Below are 19,785 nucleotides of genomic sequence, written 5' to 3'. Positions count from 1 at the left end.
TGGTGGGACTACCTTGTGTTAACTGTTTCACATCTGAAATATTTGCCCCCTCTCAGTGGTAAAAAAAAAAAACCCTCCAATTTGGGGTTTCTTAGTTTCAGGGTCAAAATTCTTTTTTAACGGAAGATGTGTAGGAAATAAACGTTGCCTAGTTACAACAAAATTTTGAACCTGGTGAGGTTGTGAGCGGCCCAATTAAAAAATCCATTGAAGTGGCCCCCATATTCTGCAAAACTTGAGACCCTAGCCCTAAGACTGTGCACAGAGAAGTGGAAACTAATGAGATAATCAAAAAACTTAACACCAGGAAGGGAAAAATGGGATTGGGAAAAAGCATGGTGGGAATTTTTGCTTAGGTAGTAGACACAAACCTCTATAGTTGAAAATGTGACCCAGTGAAATCATAAATAAATGCTCCACGGTGAGCCTCTCTTCTCCGTGTCCAGCAAACAGTAAGATGTGGCCTATCAAGCCATATATTACAAAAGAGGAAAGTAGGCTGTCTCCTATCCTAACAATCCCTCATGGCTGGGAACAGAGTGTTTTATAAACCAAATCCCATCTGTTTCATCATTATCAATTCCTAATCAGTTCCTCTCCAGGACTCAGGCCAGTGAGGAAGGAGTCTGCTTCCTTTATTACTACAAGATTTCCTCCAATGTCTTGCAAACCCCCGAGAATGTTAGTGACAGAGGTCAAAAGTGGTCCAGATGAAAGTGGGAGTCATTGCTAACAAATCTTCTTTGTGGATTCTCAAAGCCCTCAGCAAGAACAGAAGCACTTAAAAAGCAAAGAAAGCATATCCTGTATCCATCCTTGCTCAGCTCCAAATCCAGTCACCCAGCCAGGCATACCAGAGGTAGTCATCTGCAGTGCCTTTTGCCACCAGGTAGTGAATGCCCACAGAGTTGGTCTGCCCGATGCGATGCACCCGGTCCTCAGCCTGGATCAGCACCTGCATGCACAGGGATCAAGGCAGCTAGGTGAAAGCCTGACACAGTCCAGCCCACCATGCAGTAGGCCTCTTGTTCCTGAGCCCCACCTCACCCCTTCCTCCTCAAGGCATTTCAAAGTCTCTTAGAAATGTAGACAACTTGCCCTCTAACAAAAGAACTAAACACAACCCTGGTTGGACCTAGAAGCTGCAGCAGTACATCTGGGAGTGGCTTTCTGGTGGTGAGCACTGCACTAGGTACTGTGAGTGGAGAGCGCACAGAGACTCCGCTGACAGGCTGGGTGCAGAGGGGCAAATGATAGAAGCCTGGCACATTTCCACTTCTTGTCTCTGTGAAATGAAAAGTCACATTCTAATTCCTAAAAACAGGGGCTGGGGATATGGCTTAGTGGCAGAGTGCTTGCCTACCATGTGTGAGATCTGGGTTCAATTCCCAACGACAAGCGGAAAAAAAAAAAAAAAGAAAAGAAAAAGGTAGAAACATCACATTCATACATGAATAGAGGGTGGTGTAGTGTCTTCATATAATAGTAAGCCCCATAATAAATAACTACAATCAAGAGCACTGTTTTTGTTATGAATAGCTTCAATCTCAAAGTCCACTAAGTTGCTAAGGTGTGGCCAGTGAAACCATACCATATCAAAATTTCAGAGGGGAAATAACCTTTTTTCTGAAGCAGAGGAGGAAATTTTATGAGTTCAAACAAATGACATATCTGTTGCCACAGCAGTCCCTTGATTAGTGTGACCAGGGATACATGGTGGTGTTCAGGGAGCACGGGGACTATCACTATTAAGCCCCCTTGGCCATAGTAGCTCACAGCTACAGTTAATAAAAGAGGCCTGAGTGGAAGGCCAGAGGCCTGGGCTGCTCCTGCCACCATACATGCCCCCTGTATGTACAGCAATGGGTCCTGGCTTGCTGCTGGGGCCCCTCCACCTCCACTCAGGTTTTTTCATTGATAAAATGGACTCGATAATCCAGTTAGCTGTGAAGACCTAAAAATTAGCCAACAGATGTGCTGGCTTAACAAGGAGTGAGAACTGACCTGTGAGAGTCTAAACATGATTAGGAGGGCAAGTGGAAACAGAAAGAAAGACAGTGGCACTGGGGAACGTCCGCAGAAACCACGTCTCCCAACTGACACCGGCTCCCTCACTGCCCCCCGCCACCAGCATGCCCAGGGGAGGTCCAGTCTACTGTTCCTTACCCCTGGGTTCCAAAAGAGCTCGGCAAACACCACCAGGTCAGCGGAAGAGAAGGTGAGGCCCATGTTGGCAGCAGTGATGGACAGCACTGCCACTGCGTGCCTCTCGGACAGCTGAAACTGCTGGCACAGGTCCTCCCGGTCTGCTGAGGGAGTGGAGCCATCGATGCGGATGTGAGGCACTTGCTGTGCGGAAGAGGGGGGAAACTGAGGTAGGCTGCAACAGCACCTGACTGTGGCCATATCAGCCACACCCAATCAGGGCCCCAAGGGCCACGCTGCACTGCTGTTCAGCCCTCTGCTTTCAGGGTTTTGCTTTTTTAAAATTAAAATCTGTATATTCACACAGCATTGTAAGAGAGAATACAGGATCCTCTGTGCCAGGCTCCATGATGTGGTAACACTTTGTAAAACTATGGAACATATCATAACCAGGATTCTGACTTGGATGCAGTCTGCTGGTCTTCAGGTTTCCCATGGTGTGTGTGTGTGTGTGTGTGTGTGTGTGTGTCTGTATTTGTTCTACAGTTTTGTCACTTTGGTAGGTTTTCATGTATTTACCTCCACAGTCAAGATATGGAATGGTTCCAACATCATAAGGATCCTTTTGTGGCTCTTTTAGAATCATGCTCACCTCTCCTCTCTTTCCCCATCCTTCACTTCTGGCAGACACAAATCCATCCTGCATTTCTAAAACATTTCATTTAATGACTGTTACAGAAATGTAACCAGAATGTGTTACTTTTTGGGATGGACTTTGTTGACTCAGCATTGTTCTCTGGAGATTCAGCCAACCTGCTGCCTACATTGGTAGCTTGTTCCTTGTTATTGCAGAGAAGTAATCCATGGTACCTATGTACCATAGTTCAAAATCTCCCCTATTGAAGGACATCTGGGCAGGTCCAATGTGGAGCTACCACACTTAAAAGTGGCTAGAAACATCTGTATACAGGTTTTTGTGCAACCACGGTTTTCATTTCTCCATGTAAAGCCCAGGGGTCAATTGCTGGGGTGTATGGTAACTGCATATTTAGTTTTGCATTTGTTTTAAGGAACATTTATTTGTTTCAAATGATAAACAATGTAAGAAAACAGAGATATTAGTAATCTTACTAACCTGTTTTTTTGTCCTTTTTTCTCAATGTGTATTACCATACTATTTTTTCCCAATAAACATACTATAAATGAAGTAAACTACTTAAAGTTTTCTAAAGTCTTATTTTTAATGGCTATATTTCATTATGTGACAATAGCATAATTTAGCCATTCTTCTATTTTTACAAATACAGAGAGTTTCTAATTTTCCCTAAAAAGGAGTGGTTGGCAGTTGTCCATCAACAGGTTAATGAGTTGAAACAAAAAACAAAAGAAAACAAAAATCCCTGTGGGATATCTACACAATAGGATTCAGCACTAAATAGGGATAAACAAGGATGAATTCCAAAATAAACTGAGAAAAAGAAACCAGACCCCTCCCCCCCCCAAAAGAGTACATACTCAATAATTCCACATTTTAAAAAAAGTCTAAAAAATACAAACTAATCTGGAGTCATGTACTTTTTTCTAGTCATACACTTTCTATTCCTACTGAGAGCCATGTAACTGTCATTATTTGTTTGTCATATAGTTGCTATTAGTCTCCTTAACTTATTTCCTTATATTAATTTTTTTTTCAAATTGCCTTGCCAAATATGCCAAATGTACAAAATAACTTATAACACTGCTATGTGTGTAACAGAGTGAATTTGTATTTCTGGGTAAATTTAGACAAATTTTCCTTTGCAACTTTATCCCCACTCCATGATTAGTCACATGTTCATCTGTAACTACTTCTATACTTCGGGTTTTAATAAGGATCTTTGATTCATTTCAATTTACTATGGTAAATACTAAGGTAAGTTTCATTTAAGTCTTCTTCCCTCCTCATCTACCCAGCCAAATACTCAAACTTTATGTATCAAGTAAATTAAACTTGATTTGTAATGATCCTTGATTATATGTTTACTTTCCATTTATACAACTCTCTATACTATTCCACCCACCTGGCCACCAGTTCCTGGACCTGCATGACTCAGTTTTTTTTTTTTTTAAATCTTTTTTTTTTTTTTAATATTTATTTATTTCTCGGCGGACACAACATCTTTGTTGGTATGTGGTGCTGAGGATCGAACCCGGGCCGCACGCATGCATGCCAGACGAGCGTGCTACCGCTTGAGCCACATCCCCAGCCCCATGACTCAGTTTTAATTGCTGGTGCTAGTATCTTAAAAGAGATTTTATATATCTGGAGGGACAAGTCTTCCAACACTGCTCTCCTTTTTCAAAGCTTCCTTAGTTCTCTCTCCTGATTGTTTTTTTGAGATGTACTTCAGTACATAGTAACAAGATGCCTCCTTTAAACAAATCCAGTTGTAATTTTATTAGAAATAAATTAAACTTACATATTAATTTGGGAAGGACTGGCATTTTTATACTTTTTAACTTTCTATAGAGGAGCCTGGCACAAGTCTTTCCAAGTCTCCATCAGTTTCTATAATTTTGGGGTAAGATTAATAGGCACTATTTTTTGTTATTGTGAACTTTCCTTCTCCCCATTACATTTATTAATTAGATATAGTTTAAAAAAATTGTTTTAGTATATTTATTTGGAATCCAAGAACTCTACAAAGCTCTTATGCCTTCTAATATAATAAAACTAATACAATAAACTAATATAGTATATTAATAAACTAATAAGTTTTCTAATATAATAAAAATAAATAAGTTTTCACATATAAGTTTTCTAATTAATTGTCTTGGGTTTCTTGAGAACACCCATGGCTCTAGTTTTAACCCCAGGGTTATAGCTTTGAATCTTACTGGCTTGCTTTCTGCACCATTTCATATGCAAAAATCATACCAGAAATCTGTCTCAAAATAAAAAAATAAATAAAATGGCCTGGGGATACAGCCTGAGGTAAAGCATCCCTTGGTTTGATCCCCAGTACCAAAAATAAATAAATAAAATAAGTGAACAAATAAATCTGAGAAACTACCCTGGACAATAATGATATCTAGTAAAACTGAACATGAACCTACCCAATGACCATGCAAGATCATGTCGAACATACATACAGAAGGCAACAAAAATATACAGATACAAATATATATATATATTTGTGTATATATATGTCTATACATACATACATATGTGTATACATATATATGCACATATACATATACATGTATATATGTATATATATTTGTGTGTGTGTATATATATATATATATATGCATATACACACATATGTCTATAAATACTCAGATAATAGCAAGCAAAAATCATAAATATGTCCCTCAGCAGGAGGACAGGAAAACTGCTATGCAGTCATCCCAGGAGATGCTACTCAGCAGCTAAAGTGTAGGAACCATATGTCACAAGTGGGGGAAAATCTCAAAAACAATGTCTAGCAAAAGAGCAAACTGCGAACTCCAGGACACTTACACTATGCTACCATTTATGCCAATTTAAAAACATACACAAAAGGAAACTATTTATTCTTTAAGGATACAAACTTTCAGAGTAAAGTATACCAATATGAAGGGGAAGAGTCTACGCTAATTTCAGAATAGTGAAATCATCTCGGGGAGGAAGGAAGAGGAATGGACTCAAAATAGAGGGTCCTAAATGTTTCACTTTATTTGCATGGGCAATTTAGTAAGACTCTGTCTCAGAGTAAAAAGTAAAAAGGGCTGCTGGGCACAGTGGCACATGCCTGTAATCTGAACAGCTCCAAAAGCTGAAGGCTAAACCACTTAGCAAGATACTATCTCAAAATAAAAAATAAAAAGTGCTTGTGGGTTTGGGGTTGTAGCTCAGTGGTAGAGTACTTGCTTAGCACATATGAGGCACTGAGTTCAATCCTCAGCACCACATAAAAATAAATAGATACAATAAATAAAGATATCATGTCCATCTACAACACACACAGACACACACACACATATACACACACACACATATATATATATACATATACACACATATATACATACACACATACACACACACACACAAACATACACACACATTTTAAAGAAGGGCTTGGGATGTGGCTTAGTGGTAGCGCCTCTGGGTTCATTCCCTGGTACCAAAACAAATAAAATACAAGCAAAACACATACACTTTCTCTTTCTCTCACACATACAAACCCACCCAAATCAAAACAAAACCCCCTTGAAATGCAGTAAAAGTTTTCATTTATTAAGTCTGGGTGGTAGATACATAGGTGTTGTATATTACTATGTACCTTCGTGTGTTAAACGTTATACAGTTATAAACAATGAAGAAAGACAAAAAGAAGTTTATGGTCCTAAACTTAACCAAAAGTGAAAAGGAAGTAAAAATAACATGTGTTTGTTTTTAAATTTTTATTTTATATATTTTTTGGTTTTTGGCACTGGGGATTGAACCCAGGGGTTTTTAACCAATGAGCCTGTTTTTTATTTTTTATTTTGAGACAGGGCCTGGCTAAGTTGCTGAGGCTAGCTTTGAACTTGCAATCTTCCTGCCTCAGCCTCTGGAGCCACTGGGATTACAGGCATGCACCACCTCACTCGGCACAATGTGTAACGTCCTTAGAAATCCCTCCAGATATCTTTTTTGCTCACTTTCATGAGAGTTATAAAACTCCATACTGAAATGCACATACTGCTGTGTGTGATTAATAAAAGCACTTAGTAATGAGGAGGCAAAGGAAAGAAAAAAAGGACATTCATATAATACTTGTCTCAAAGGAATCATTTTTGCCCTCGTCAGCTCCATAGTTCTGTGTGAGGAATAAAGGAAGAGTCACTAGGGTGATCCTAAAGCAAGATGGTTTAGAGCACAGAGTAAATTAAAAGTGACAAAGCTGGGGAAGTATTCTGACGCCACTGTGATCCTACGACTAAGAACTCTTCTTCAGAATGTTTCGGCAATGTTCCTGGAAACCATCACCTCACTTGTTTGCTTAGACCTGAACTAAGCCTTCTCAGAACAACTTGACACATAAATTCTTTTTGCTGAATTTCAAAAGGAGCCTACCTTTCTCTCAAGTTCCTTAGTGATAGCATCCAAAACCACCTTATGGTGTGCAAATACTAGAAACTTCTCTCTTCCACTTTCCAAGAGGTCCAGGATGTATTCACTGTATTTGATAATGACAAGAAAATAGATTAAACATAGTAAACACAGATTCTAGTGAGATTAATTAAAGAGACCATATCGATAGCAGGTATTTTCAAGGTACTTGCCTTCCCCAGCTCACCTACTCCCTTGTTTGAGAGGTGACCTCTGCCCATCTCCCTCATACCAGGTCATATGAACAGAAGTAAAATGAGCAGTTGCACTGAAGCCATCTTCTGCCATGTGCAGGAAAAGCTCTATACTTTTATCCATCTCACATACAAAAATAAATTGAAGTATTCCTATGCTTCATGGGTCTCTGGCATGTTACTAAAACATTCTTACTAAACAGGGGCCATGGAAGATAATTGACTGTTTTCACGTTAATTATCATGAAAGCTGTTACTTTCATGATAACCTGTTTTCTATACAAATTGAAGTGTATAAAATAAATGTGAAATACCTAGGTAGTGAGTTCAGGGATTCTTGATAGTACATAAGTTTCTGGAAGCTCAGTACTGAGATATAAGTAGCAATACTCAGTACTGAAATATAAGTAGCCTTTCCTGGGTTCAATCCCTGGTACCAAAAAAAATAAAATAAAATAAAATACAAACAAAACACATACACTCTCTCTCTTTCTCTCACACATACCACTCCCTCCCCAATCAAAACAAAACCCCCTTGAAATGCAGTAAAACTTTTCATTTATTAAGTCTGGGTGGTAGATACATAGGTGTTGTATATTACTTTGTACCCTCGTGTGTTTAAACGTTATACAACTATAAACAATTAAGGAAGACAAAAAGAAGTCTCCAGCTCTCTGCCATTTGCATCTCAGATGACAGAGGCCACAATGATGACTGAATTATTTTCCAAGGCAAAGAAATACGATGGAGAGGATACCACCTGCTTGTCTTCTTTTAATTTACTTTTCTCCCCATCCACTGTGTTTTTAGTTAACATCCTACTTATTTTTAAGCATGAGCTTAAAGAAAGCCTGCTGCTCCTGGGGAGCTGTATGGTGGGAAGCCTCCTAGCCATCAGATCCTCTCTAGGCTTCCCCTGGGATCAGCATCCACAGGGTTCATAACCCAAAGAAAAGGAAAGTCAGCACAAGGGACCACTGCTCACGGCTCTGGGAAAATAAGTTCCCACAGCCACAAGAACACATGCCCTGCCTGAGGTCTCCAGACAAGGGCATGTCCAGGGCCTTCCTTAAGGAAGGCAAATCCCAGCAGCTTCCAATTACAAGCAGGTATGGAAGGGTACGACCGCCTCCAAACCCCTAAGAATTATTTTCAAATAATATTAAGAAGGACCAAGGTTGGAGTTCAATTTCCTTAACTGATGAACAAACCAAATCTACTTTAATTATTTTCAGAGACATAAAATTTGCCATGATATAAGTAAAAAAGTTTATTGTTATAGCACCAAGAGTCACAGGGCCATGAAATCAACTTGGTAAACCCATAAAAACCTCTGGCCCCAATTTTCCTAATGCCTCTCTCCCTCCACATCTGACATGCTTATTGCTCTTGCTACAAGTCCCTCGGTTACCAGTCTGGAAATATCTGCTGACCACAACCTAGTCTGTTATACTAAAGACTCCCATTAAAATGAAAACAGACAACAGAGGAAATCGAGGTTTTTAAAAAAGATTTACAATCTAATTTCCACTAACCAAATAAATGTGTGACTTGGTGTCCCAATGACTTATAGGAGATATACTCTGCATTTTAAAATGTGAATTATTCTACCAGTTTCTTTCTCTCTTTTTATTTATTTATTTTTAGGTACCAGGGATTGAATTCAGGGGCACTCAACCATTGAGCCACATCCCCAGCCTTATTTTGTATTTTATTTAGAGACAGGGAATCACTGAGTTGCTTAGTGCCTTGCTTTTGCTGAAGCTGGCTTTGAACTTGCAATCCTCTTGCCTCAGCCTCTTGAGATGCTGGGATTACAGGCATGCACCACCAAGCGTGACTTATTCCACCAATTTCACAGGAATACTATAAATATGAAATAAGTTAATAGAGGTAAAATGGTTTGTAAACTATAAAATATTGTACAATTTATCACAGGATTTTTGAAAAACTATGTACATGGTATGACCAAAGTAAAAGGTGAAGTGGTAAAATGGCTCAACTTAAATTCTCAGGGAGTGGGGTGGCTGTGGGCCAGGTACCTCAAGAGAGAGGCACTGCAGACTCTGAATTTTGTAGGTCACGGGCGAGGGAGCCAGGCAAAGAACTCACCCCTTGCCCTCTGTTACTCAGAAGCACATGAGAAATGGCTTGGTGGGGGAAATTCAGATTAGTTTCTGAGAGAGATGCTTCCAGGCCATAAAAACCACACCTGGAGTTCATGAGTCCTATAACAGCATCATAAATGAAAAAAGCAGTGCCCAGGGGAGAAGGAGAGACAGTCAGCAGGCTTCCTGTGGGACATCCTGCTCTCAGTGAGGCAGGGACTGTCCCCATGGTTAAGGGCAAGAAGGAGGTCTGCAGGCCAGGGGGTCTGGGGGCTGAATGGGAATGTGGGGCAGGGGGGTGTTTCTCAATTTATCCAGCCATCTCAGTCCCCATAGCCACTCTCGAACCAGTTGACCCACACAAAATCCATTTTCATTGTAATTTAATCACTTGGCCATTATGCTGCCAAAGGGAGGGAGGGAGGGATTAAACCAGGCAAAGTGCACATCATTAGAATTGCCTCAAGTTACCCACAGTGAAATTTGAACAATTGAGGTTTGTTTTTTCTTTTTTTTTTTAAGTCAGTAATAATTCTAAGAAAAGAAATTATTACTTCAGCTTTAGTTTAGGCAGAAAGAGAACTAAGTGTGTCAATGACCACTCACCCGTATCTTTTTTTTTTTTTTCCTTTTTGAGTAATGGGGATTGAATCCAGGGGCACTCAACCACTAAGCCACATCCCCAGCCCTATTTTCTACTTTATTTAGAGAGAGGGTTTCATGGAGTTGCTTAGCACCTTGCCTTTGCTGTGGCTGGCTTTGAACTCGTGATCCTCCTGCCTCAGCCTCCTGAGCTGCTGGGATTATAGGCATGCACCACCGCACTGGCTCAAATCTTGTGAACAAACTTTAACCTTTGTCTCCCCTCCCCCTCCAAATAATGGCTGAAGCCTAATGTCTTTGGTGAAGACCAGAATATCCCCAAAGGCAGCTTCTCCCTCTAATTGTTCTCCTAAAAGCAAGTGATCACAGTTCTCCTAGCAAAAGAAAAACTCTTCCCTTTTACATGTGTGTCAAGTCCACCTTCCCTTTGAGTAGCCTCAGCCTACTTGGGTCAAGATAGGCTCTTTTGGGGACCCCAAGCACAGCCTGCTGAGGCTCAAGTTACACGGTGACTAATGCTGTGGGTGATGAGGCCACAGGGGATAAAACTTGTTTCCAAAGCAGTTATAATTCTAATCTTTGATCACTTCTTAGCCATAAAACCATCCTGGCACACTAAAATAATAATCGTTTTAATTTTTATAGACAAAAGGGAGAAAGAAAAGGATAGGTTGACACATGGTGACAACTTACATGACACATGGGATTTTAGCTTCAGCTGTTCTGTTGAAGAAGACAATGAGGGCTTCTTTCTGCTGCTGTTTCTGTTGAAAGAAAGGTTGAGAGCTTGAAGACCACTCTTGGGGCTCTGGGATAAGCTGACCAACTACTGCTACTCAGCTTTACCAACACTCAACACCAGTCAATGGAGTCAGAGACCCCAGACTCCGACACTGACTTATTTGCTTCCTCTTGGCCAAGTCATAGAAACTGCCTGGGCTCAGGCAGAATCAGCATTACACCTACCCTGTCTTTCACTGAGAACTGCTGGAGAAATCTAATTAGACAAGTGTTGAGAGCCACAGCTGAGTCAAATGGCCCCTGGCATTTTGCCAGAAGTAATGGTTGAGGGCTGGGGATGTGGCTCAAGCGACCTGGCATGAGTGCGACCAGGATTCGATCCTCAGCACCACATACAAAGAAAGATGTTGTGTCCGCCGAAAACTAAAAAAAATTAATATTAAAAAAAAAAATTCTCTCTCTCTTTAAAAAAAAAAAAAAAGTAATGGTTGAGAGGCAAGCCATTAAGATGATGCTGGATTGATTCAATTGTATATTAGACCTTTACTGTCCGGTAATAAATAGGGCGTGCAGCCCGGTGGGGTTCCGGGAGAGTTCCCGGGACTCCAGTTGGTGGGTGGTGTTCCTGGGGGCCCCGTGGGTGGCAGTTGGGAGAGTTCTCGGGGAGTGTGCATGGAGTGCTGTTTGGAGTTCAGGCAATAAAGTTTCCTGTTTGAACATACAAGTGCTTTGTGGCGGCTCGGTGATTTGTGCCCAGCCAGACTGCGGCAGACAAGGAACATAAAAGATCTTCTGAAAGGCATTTCAGGTGGGGCTTCACCACACGCATCAGACTCATGGGATCCACTGAGATGTGGCTGTGGCCACTCACATGTATTTCCTGTAGCGCAGTGACAACTTACGTGTGGTGTTTGCCCAGATTGTTTTCTTCTGTCAAATGGTGTCTGTGCCCCACTGACCAGGCTCACCTCTGTCCAAGACTTACTGAAATCACTTCATCTTGCTTTGACTGTTCTAATATCATTTCAAAACCAATACTCATGTGTTTTCAGCCTGCCTCCTAAAGAAGGGACTTCACTACCTGGGAGAAGAAACCATGTTCTCTATGGTTTGTATCTAAATTAATCCCACCAAAGAGTACCATATATATAAAGAATGCTAACGCTGGAGACACTCAGCTACGATCCCTCTGACCTCCCAGCAATGCTCCTCCACTACTGGTAAGGCAGTGCTGTGGTCCTATTTAGTGAAGTACTATTCAAAAGAGTGACTGAGGGCTGGGGATGTGGCTCAAGTGGTAGCGCGCTCGCCTGGCATGCGTGCGGCCCGGGTTTGATCCTCAGCACTACATACAAACAAAGATGTTGTGTCCGCCAAAAACTAAAAAAAATAAATAAATATTAAAACTCCCTCTCTCTCTTCTCTCTCTCACTTTAAAAAAAAAAAAAAGAGTGACTGAAAATAACTTAAAGGCCCAACTAAAACAATTGACAAAACTATAGTATTGCTATCTGAGAAAACACAATACAGTCTTTAAATACTATATTTTAGCTGACATGGGATGGTGCATGGCTATAATCTCAGTGACTTGGGAGGTTAAGGCCACAAGATGAAAATTGCAAGTTTAATGCCAGCCTGGGCAACTTTGCCAGACTGTCTTAAAGAATAAAAAAAAAAAAAAAAAAAAAAGGAATCTCCATACTGCTTTCCATATTGGCTACACAATTTGCAGTCCCACCAGCAATGTATGAGTGTACCTTTTCCCCACATCCTCACCAATACTTATTGTTGTGTGTCTTCATAATAGCTGCCATTCTGACTGGAGTGAGATGATATCTTAGAGTAGTTTTGATTTGCATTTCTCTAATTGCTAGAGTGATGAACATTTTTTCATTTATTTGTTGATTGATTGTATATCCTCTTCTGAGAAGTGTCTGTTCAGGTCCTTAGCCCATTTGTTGATTGGGTTATTTGTTTTTTTGGTGCATAGCTTTTCAGTTCTTTATATATACATTAGAGATTAGTTCTCTTTCTGATGTGTGAGGTATAAAAATTTGCTCCCATAATGTAGAAAGCAGTATGGAGATTCCTTGGAAATCTGGGAATGGAACCACCACCATTTGACCCAGCTATCCCTCTCCTCGATCTATTCCCAAAGGACTTAAAAACAGCATACTACAGGGAGACAGCCATATCAATGTTTATAGCAGCACAATTCACAATAGCTAAACTGTGGAGCCAACCTAGATGCCCTTCAGTGGATGAATGGATAAAAAAAATGTGCATATATACACACAATGGAATTTTATTCAGCAATAAAAGAATAAATCATGGCATTTGCAGGTAAAAGGATGGTTTGGAGAAGATAATGCTAAGTGAAGTTAGCCAATCCAAAAAAAAAATGTCAAATGTTTTCTCTGATATAAGGAGGCTGACTCATAGTGGGGTAGGGAGGGGGAGCATGGCAGGAATAGATAATTCTAGATAGGGAAGAGGGGTGGGAGGGAAAGGGAGGGGGCAGGGGACTAGCAAGGACGGTGGAATGTGATATCATTATCCAAAGTACATGTATGAAGATATGAATTGGTGTCAACATATTTTATATACAACCAGAGATGTATAAAATTGCGCTATATATGTGTAATATGAATTGTAATGCATTCCGCTATAATTTTTTTTTAAATCAATAAAAAATTAAATAAATAAATTAAATAAAAAGGGCTGGGGATGTAGCTCAGTTGTAGAGTGCCCCTGGTTTTAATCAAAACTTTTATACACACACACACACAAAAAAAAAAAAAAAAAAGAAAGAAACAAAACAACAATAAAAACAAAACTGTTTTAAAAAGAACACTTAACAATATGGAAAAGTCTTCCCAGCAGCTTTGTAACTTGTTTTTCTTCCCACTTGATGGGTATTTGTATGATCTGAATCTGCTTTTAAAATACATATACATATATATATGTGAATATATATACATATGTATATATACATATGCATATGTATATGTACATATATACATATACACATACATATATGTATATGTACATACACATATATCATTATCCAAAGTACATGTATGAAGATATGAATTGGTGGGGCTGGGGATGTGGCTCAAGCTGTAGCGCGCTCGCCTGGCATGCCTGCGACCCAGGTTCGATCCTCAGCACCACATACCAACAAAGATGTTGTGTCCACCGAGAACTAATAAATAAATAAATATTTAAAAAAAAAAAAAAGATATGAATTGGTGTCAACATATGTATATGTATATATGTATATCTACATATGCATATGTTTATGTACATATATGTATATGTTTATGTAAATATACATATATGTATATATATTACTTATTACATAAATAATGTATCCTATATATTTGGTTTATTTATAGGTATACACAAATATATTCTGTGACTACTTATATATAGGTATATATGAATGTATTTTAAACAAAGCATACACACTATAGAAAAATATCCAAATGCTAAAATTATGTGATAAAAAAAGATTTTTTATGGTATAGCAATAAAACAATAACTAACATTTATGCACTACTTATTATGGGCCAGTCAGTGTTCCAAGATATATAAGTGCATTAACTCATTTAATAATCAACATTGCTATGAGGAAGGTACTATTGTCCCCATCTTCAGAGATGAAGGGAATTGAAGCAAAATGTTGAGTGATCTTGTCACACTACTACTAAAAACTGTGTAAGTGCTTGACCACTGAGTGACATTCTCAGCCCTATCCTATTGCATTTTAAATGTGGGAGAAATCAATAGCTTTAGCTTATAAAAAAAAAAAATCACCAACCTTCATTAATAATCTCACTTCTTTTGCTGGTTACAGGCCAGAATATTTTAAATAATCTGAATTCTTTGTTCCTGCCTCCTAGACTTTCATTAAATTAGATCCACTGGAGTTCTCAAATTATTTTTCTGTGTTGGAAATTTGAATGGATTGCCAAATGATAAGGGTGAACAGATATTGTCACCAGAAGTCTGCATTGACTTGCTCTATTTTTCTGCTTCTGGACTTGCTGCTCAAAAAATGGCTTTAAACTAAGAATTAAGAATGATTATAGTCAGCTTTCCTCAGCTTGTGAAGTAATATCTATTATTTCAGCTGAAAAATGAGAAAAGGCTTTCATTATAACATTATATTTTTATAAATTGGCAACTTCACCTTGGCTTCTGTGACTTGAAGCATTTTTTTTTTTTTAATGTCCTCCTCCAGATGGAAAAGTGTGAAGAACAAAAATTAACTCCTGACAGGCTGTTCAGCAGGGCTCAGCGGAACCCACACCAAAAGCAAAGCTGCAGGGAAATAGGGCTAAAAATGTAGCGACAAGAACCAGTGTGTGGGGTACTCAGTAGAGGACAGAGGCTTGACCCAATCAAGAAAACACCATTACCCATTTTAACTCTTTGAACTTGATTGGGATTTCACAGCTGGCCAGGGTTTGGAAGGGATGTCTGTGGTCATCTAGTCCAACCCTAGCCAATGCTGGCTCTGGTTTCTGAAGGAAGGGCGATGCTCCTGCTTGGATTCATGGCTTACAACTGCACCATGTCAGTGGCTTTAGTAGTAGAAAGGTTTTGATGGTCCAAAGCAGAAAGCACACCAAGTTCACTTTCTACTCAGATCTATTATAAAAATGAACTTATATTAAAGAGCACAAAAGAGCACCAAGATTTCAAGGACTTACTATCAAAAAGAATTTAGTATCTAATTTCAGTAATACACTGAAGGTAATATGCACCAACTCAATTTTTATCTTTCAGACATAGGCAATTTGTCTAAGACTCCAGGGAAGCAGACTGCAATTCTCAAGTGCTGGATTGAGACGAGCTCTGGGCTCTTTCTCAGCTGGAGTCTTAAAACATTACACTCTAATTTGGGCTTTATTTTTCATAATCTACAAAACAAGTTAAGACTCCAGGGAGTTTTTAAGACAAAGACGACAATCACACAATTGGCAGGACCCTGAGCAACTAGCTCTGTTCTTATGTTCTTCCCAGCACCAAGGCAGGTTGTGGCTCCCCTTCCTAGATACAAAAATATTAAAACATCCCCCTAAATTTAAGGGACCAAAAGCTGTAAAACATCCAACATTCTTCATTTTCATGAATTAACTTAATTTCATATCAACAATAAACTCTAATATTAAACTTTCAGGCTGCATCTGAAAAAAAAAAGGTTTTTTTCAAATGTTTTTCAGTTGTTGATGGACCTTTATTTTTTATTTATTTATAATGCAGTGCTGAGAACCAAACCCAGTGCCTCACACATGCTAGGCAAGTGCTCTACCACTGAGCCACAGTCCCAGCCCAAATATTCAGATCTTTGCATTTAAAAGAGTTCATTCCTGAATTTTTTTCCCATGAATTTATTTACTGTGAGAGCTGGGTGTGGCAGCACATGCCTATAATCCCAGTGACTCTGGAGTCTGAGGCAGAAGGATTGCAAATTTGAGGCCAGCCTGGACAATTTAGGGAGGCCTTAATCAACTTAGCAAGACTCTGTCTCAAAATAAAAAATAAAAAGAACTGGGGATGTAGCTCAGTGATAAAGTAGGAAAAAAATAATAATTATTATTATTATATAAGGGAAAAATGAGAAAAAAATTCCACTTATTACATTTTTCTTGTTTTTTTCTTTGTTTTTGCAAGGTTAGGGATTGAATCCTGGGCTTCATGCATACCAGGCAAGCACTCTACTACTGACCTACATTCCCAGCTCTCATTCACTGAATTTTTATCTCAACCAGGAAAGGACTACCAAGATTGATTTTAGCAAAAGAGCACCTATTTCTACCGAAATGTAATTTTTTCAGGAGGTACCAGAGATCAAACTCAAAGGCACTCAACCACTGAGCCACATCCCCAGCCCTATTTTATATTTTAGAGACAGGATCTCAAGGAGTTGCTTAGCACCTTGTTGCTGAGCTGCCTTTGAACTCGTGATCCTCCTGCCTCAGCCTCCCGAGCTGCTGGTATTATACTGAAGTGTAATTTGAGAACACAGTTCTGTATGTCCACATCAGTACTTCTGAACTTTGAAAACTTCACAGCAAAGATATTATGCTTGCTCATTTCCTTGGGACCATCCAGATTATCATATGTAACACAAGATAAATTAAATAGTGTAACAATTTACCAGTGCATCTTCTATACTATCCTATTTCTTAAAAGTTACCAGTTATCTTTGCTCACCACCAGATAAAATAACAGTAAAAACATTGCACATTTTATCTGCTGTCATTCTAATTTACTTTGTAATATCCCAGAAGGCTGAGATCTCATTTGTATCTAAGTTTCTTCATATGGAGCAATATCAAACCCAAGTAATGCTTTGTGATTATGTCAAAAATTATAAATTATTGTTACTTTCTTGCCAATGAAAACTACAAAGTTTTATCCGAAGAGGACAAAAATGAAAGTAGTATAGATAAATTCATAGCACGTAGTAGAGTGTAACACTGAAGACAAAATAAAAGTATATTGAGGGCTGGGGATGTAGCTCAAGCGGTAGCGCGCTTGCCTGGCATGCGCGCGGTGCTGGGTTCGATCCTCAGCACCACATACAAATAAAATAAAGATGTTGTGTCCACCGAAAAACTAAAAAATAAATATTAAAAAATCCTCTCTCTCTTTAAAAAAAAAAAAAGAAAAAAGTATATTGAAAAGATAGAACACCACAGTGGGAAGAGCCCTAAATCACTGGGGTAAAAGCCAGTTCTAGCCTTGCTGCTGCCATGGAACATTCATGAGACCCCAGGCAAACTGCAATCTCTGTGAGCCTGTTTTCCTTCTCTGAAAAATGGGGATGCCAGCTTCCTGCCTACCATAAATAGCTATATCTAAGTAGGATTCAAAAGGTTTAAAGGCTTAGCCAGTGTGGTAGCACACTCCTGTATCCTAGCTAGCTACCTGGGAGGCTGAGACAGAGGAATCACAAGTTCAAGCCCAGTCTGGGTAATTTGATCAGATCTTGTCTTGAAATAAAATTTAAGGGCTGGGAATGTAGTTCAATGGTAGAACACTTGCCAGTATGTGCAAGGTCCTCGGTTCAATCCCTAGTACCTCCCACCACACACACACACACACACACACACACACACACACACACACATACATACACATACAGGTTCAGAGGGTTTGAAAACTCTGTTTTGTTATATAAATGTCCATTTGTTATTCTGACTAACACAAACCAAAGGGAAGAGCTAGAGGGTTAACATGTATCAAACACATGTAGGACAAATTTTCTAACAACTGTTACAATATCGAGGCATTCTCAAAATACACTAAGAGTGAATTTCAATTTTCTTTAAGGTATTCAAAATTTTTTATATCAGCTTCAGCTCTCCGAGGTTGGAAAAGCCCAAGTAGTCCCAGCCCCAGGACATCTGGGGATAGAGACCAGGTTAGACTGCTCACAGGACAGGAGCAAAAGGCAGAGATCCCTCTTTGTTCAAGGAACTTCAAGTGATAGATGAACCCCAGATAAGAAAAATAAGAAAAAGAAAGGAAAAGGAAAAAACCATTCTGCCACTGCCCTAGAGTTATTTGTATGACCACAGGTTAACAGCGATCCACACAAATATAAAACCACAAATTAATAAGAGATTTTCAAAACAGATCAGGTAGGCTGAGAAATAAACTGGCTGGCTCTTCCTGCCCAGGGAAGTGGAAAAGGTGCTGGAAAGGCAAGTTCAGAGAACTCAGGGTCATGTGCACAGAACATTTTACAAAAAGGAACCCCCATGGACATGTCTGTTTCCACATCCTTCACCAGCCCCACACTCACAGTCTGGCCCTGGGTCATTTCCATGGCTGCAGCATCCAGGGTGGCTCTGGCCCTGGCACTCATCCGTCCTGGGGAGATCACCACCGTCTTGCGCTGTTTGGCTGGCAGCTGGGAAAGGACGTCAGACTTGAGGCGTCGCAGCATGACCGCTTCTTCCAGCAAGAGCTTCAGCTCTCCGAGGTTGGAGGAGCCGGAGTAGTCCCAGCCCCAGGACATCTGGGGATAGAGACCAGGACAGACTGCTCACAGGCCAGGAGCAAAATGCAGGAATCCCTCTTTGTTCAAAGAATTTCAAGTGATAGATGAACTCCCAAATAAGAAAAATAGGAAAAAGAAAGGGAAAGGAAAAAGCCATTCCACAACCTGGCACTAACCCTGCCAGCTCCAAATGCAAAAAGTCCAACAACTCGTGCTTGTTTTATTAAAAGACAGAAAACTCTGCTTATCAGACTATTACTGTATATTAAGTAGAGTCATAAATCTTCCCCAAGGGTTCCCCTTCAGAATTCACTGTACAATGTAATAAACAATGTCAGTAATATCTGTATTTGAGACTTAGAAGGATTTAAAAACTACTATTTCTCAATATCGGTTTCAGCACCCAACCAAGTACAACACAGTTAAATGCAACTGCAGTCTTGCTGTGGGCGGTAGAGGCTGAAGCTTGGCAAGAGGGGCCAGAACACAGGCTTGTGTCAGTCTGGCTGAAATCAGAGGGTTCTGGGGAGTCCTACAAAGTCCTTCACAAACATAATTTCCTTATTTTGTAGCTCTGAGGAGGCAGTGAACTCAAATGTCTATGCCTTCTCACATGGCTAGGGAAGATATTAGCAATTAAAATAAAAATCTGGGAGTAATTCAGCAGAACACTTGCCTAGCATGCATAAGGCTCTGGGTTCAATTCCCAGCAATGCAAAAAAAAAAAAAACAAAAAAAAAACAAAAACCAATCAATAATAAAATAAGAGACCCTATCCTCCACTACAATATTGCTGGAGACAGGGTTGATTTCCACAGACTTTGCACAACTCTGGTGAGCCAGTGTGTCTGCTGC

General features: G+C 39.7%; 1 protein-coding gene across 2 annotated transcripts in view; it reads right to left on the bottom strand.

Annotated features, from left to right (window-relative positions):
- Window positions 1–19,785, bottom strand: part of Smarcal1 (SNF2 related chromatin remodeling annealing helicase 1) — a 59,490-nt gene that overhangs the window by 4,074 nt on the left and 35,631 nt on the right. For both annotated transcript variants that reach the window (XM_026402357.2, XM_026402358.2), the window contains exons 12-16: window positions 18,733–18,948; window positions 10,863–10,933; window positions 7,229–7,331; window positions 2,167–2,349; window positions 855–955 (exon numbers count right to left, since the gene is read on the bottom strand). In XM_026402357.2, the coding sequence (XP_026258142.2) occupies window positions 855–955; window positions 2,167–2,349; window positions 7,229–7,331; window positions 10,863–10,933; window positions 18,733–18,948 (674 nt within the window). The remainder of the gene's footprint in view (window positions 1–854; window positions 956–2,166; window positions 2,350–7,228; window positions 7,332–10,862; window positions 10,934–18,732; window positions 18,949–19,785) is intronic.

This window comes from Urocitellus parryii, chromosome 1, assembly GCF_045843805.1.
Source record: "Urocitellus parryii isolate mUroPar1 chromosome 1, mUroPar1.hap1, whole genome shotgun sequence".
Classification (NCBI taxonomy): Eukaryota; Metazoa; Chordata; class Mammalia; order Rodentia; family Sciuridae; genus Urocitellus; species Urocitellus parryii.
This window is presented reverse-complemented; position numbering and strand designations above follow the sequence as displayed.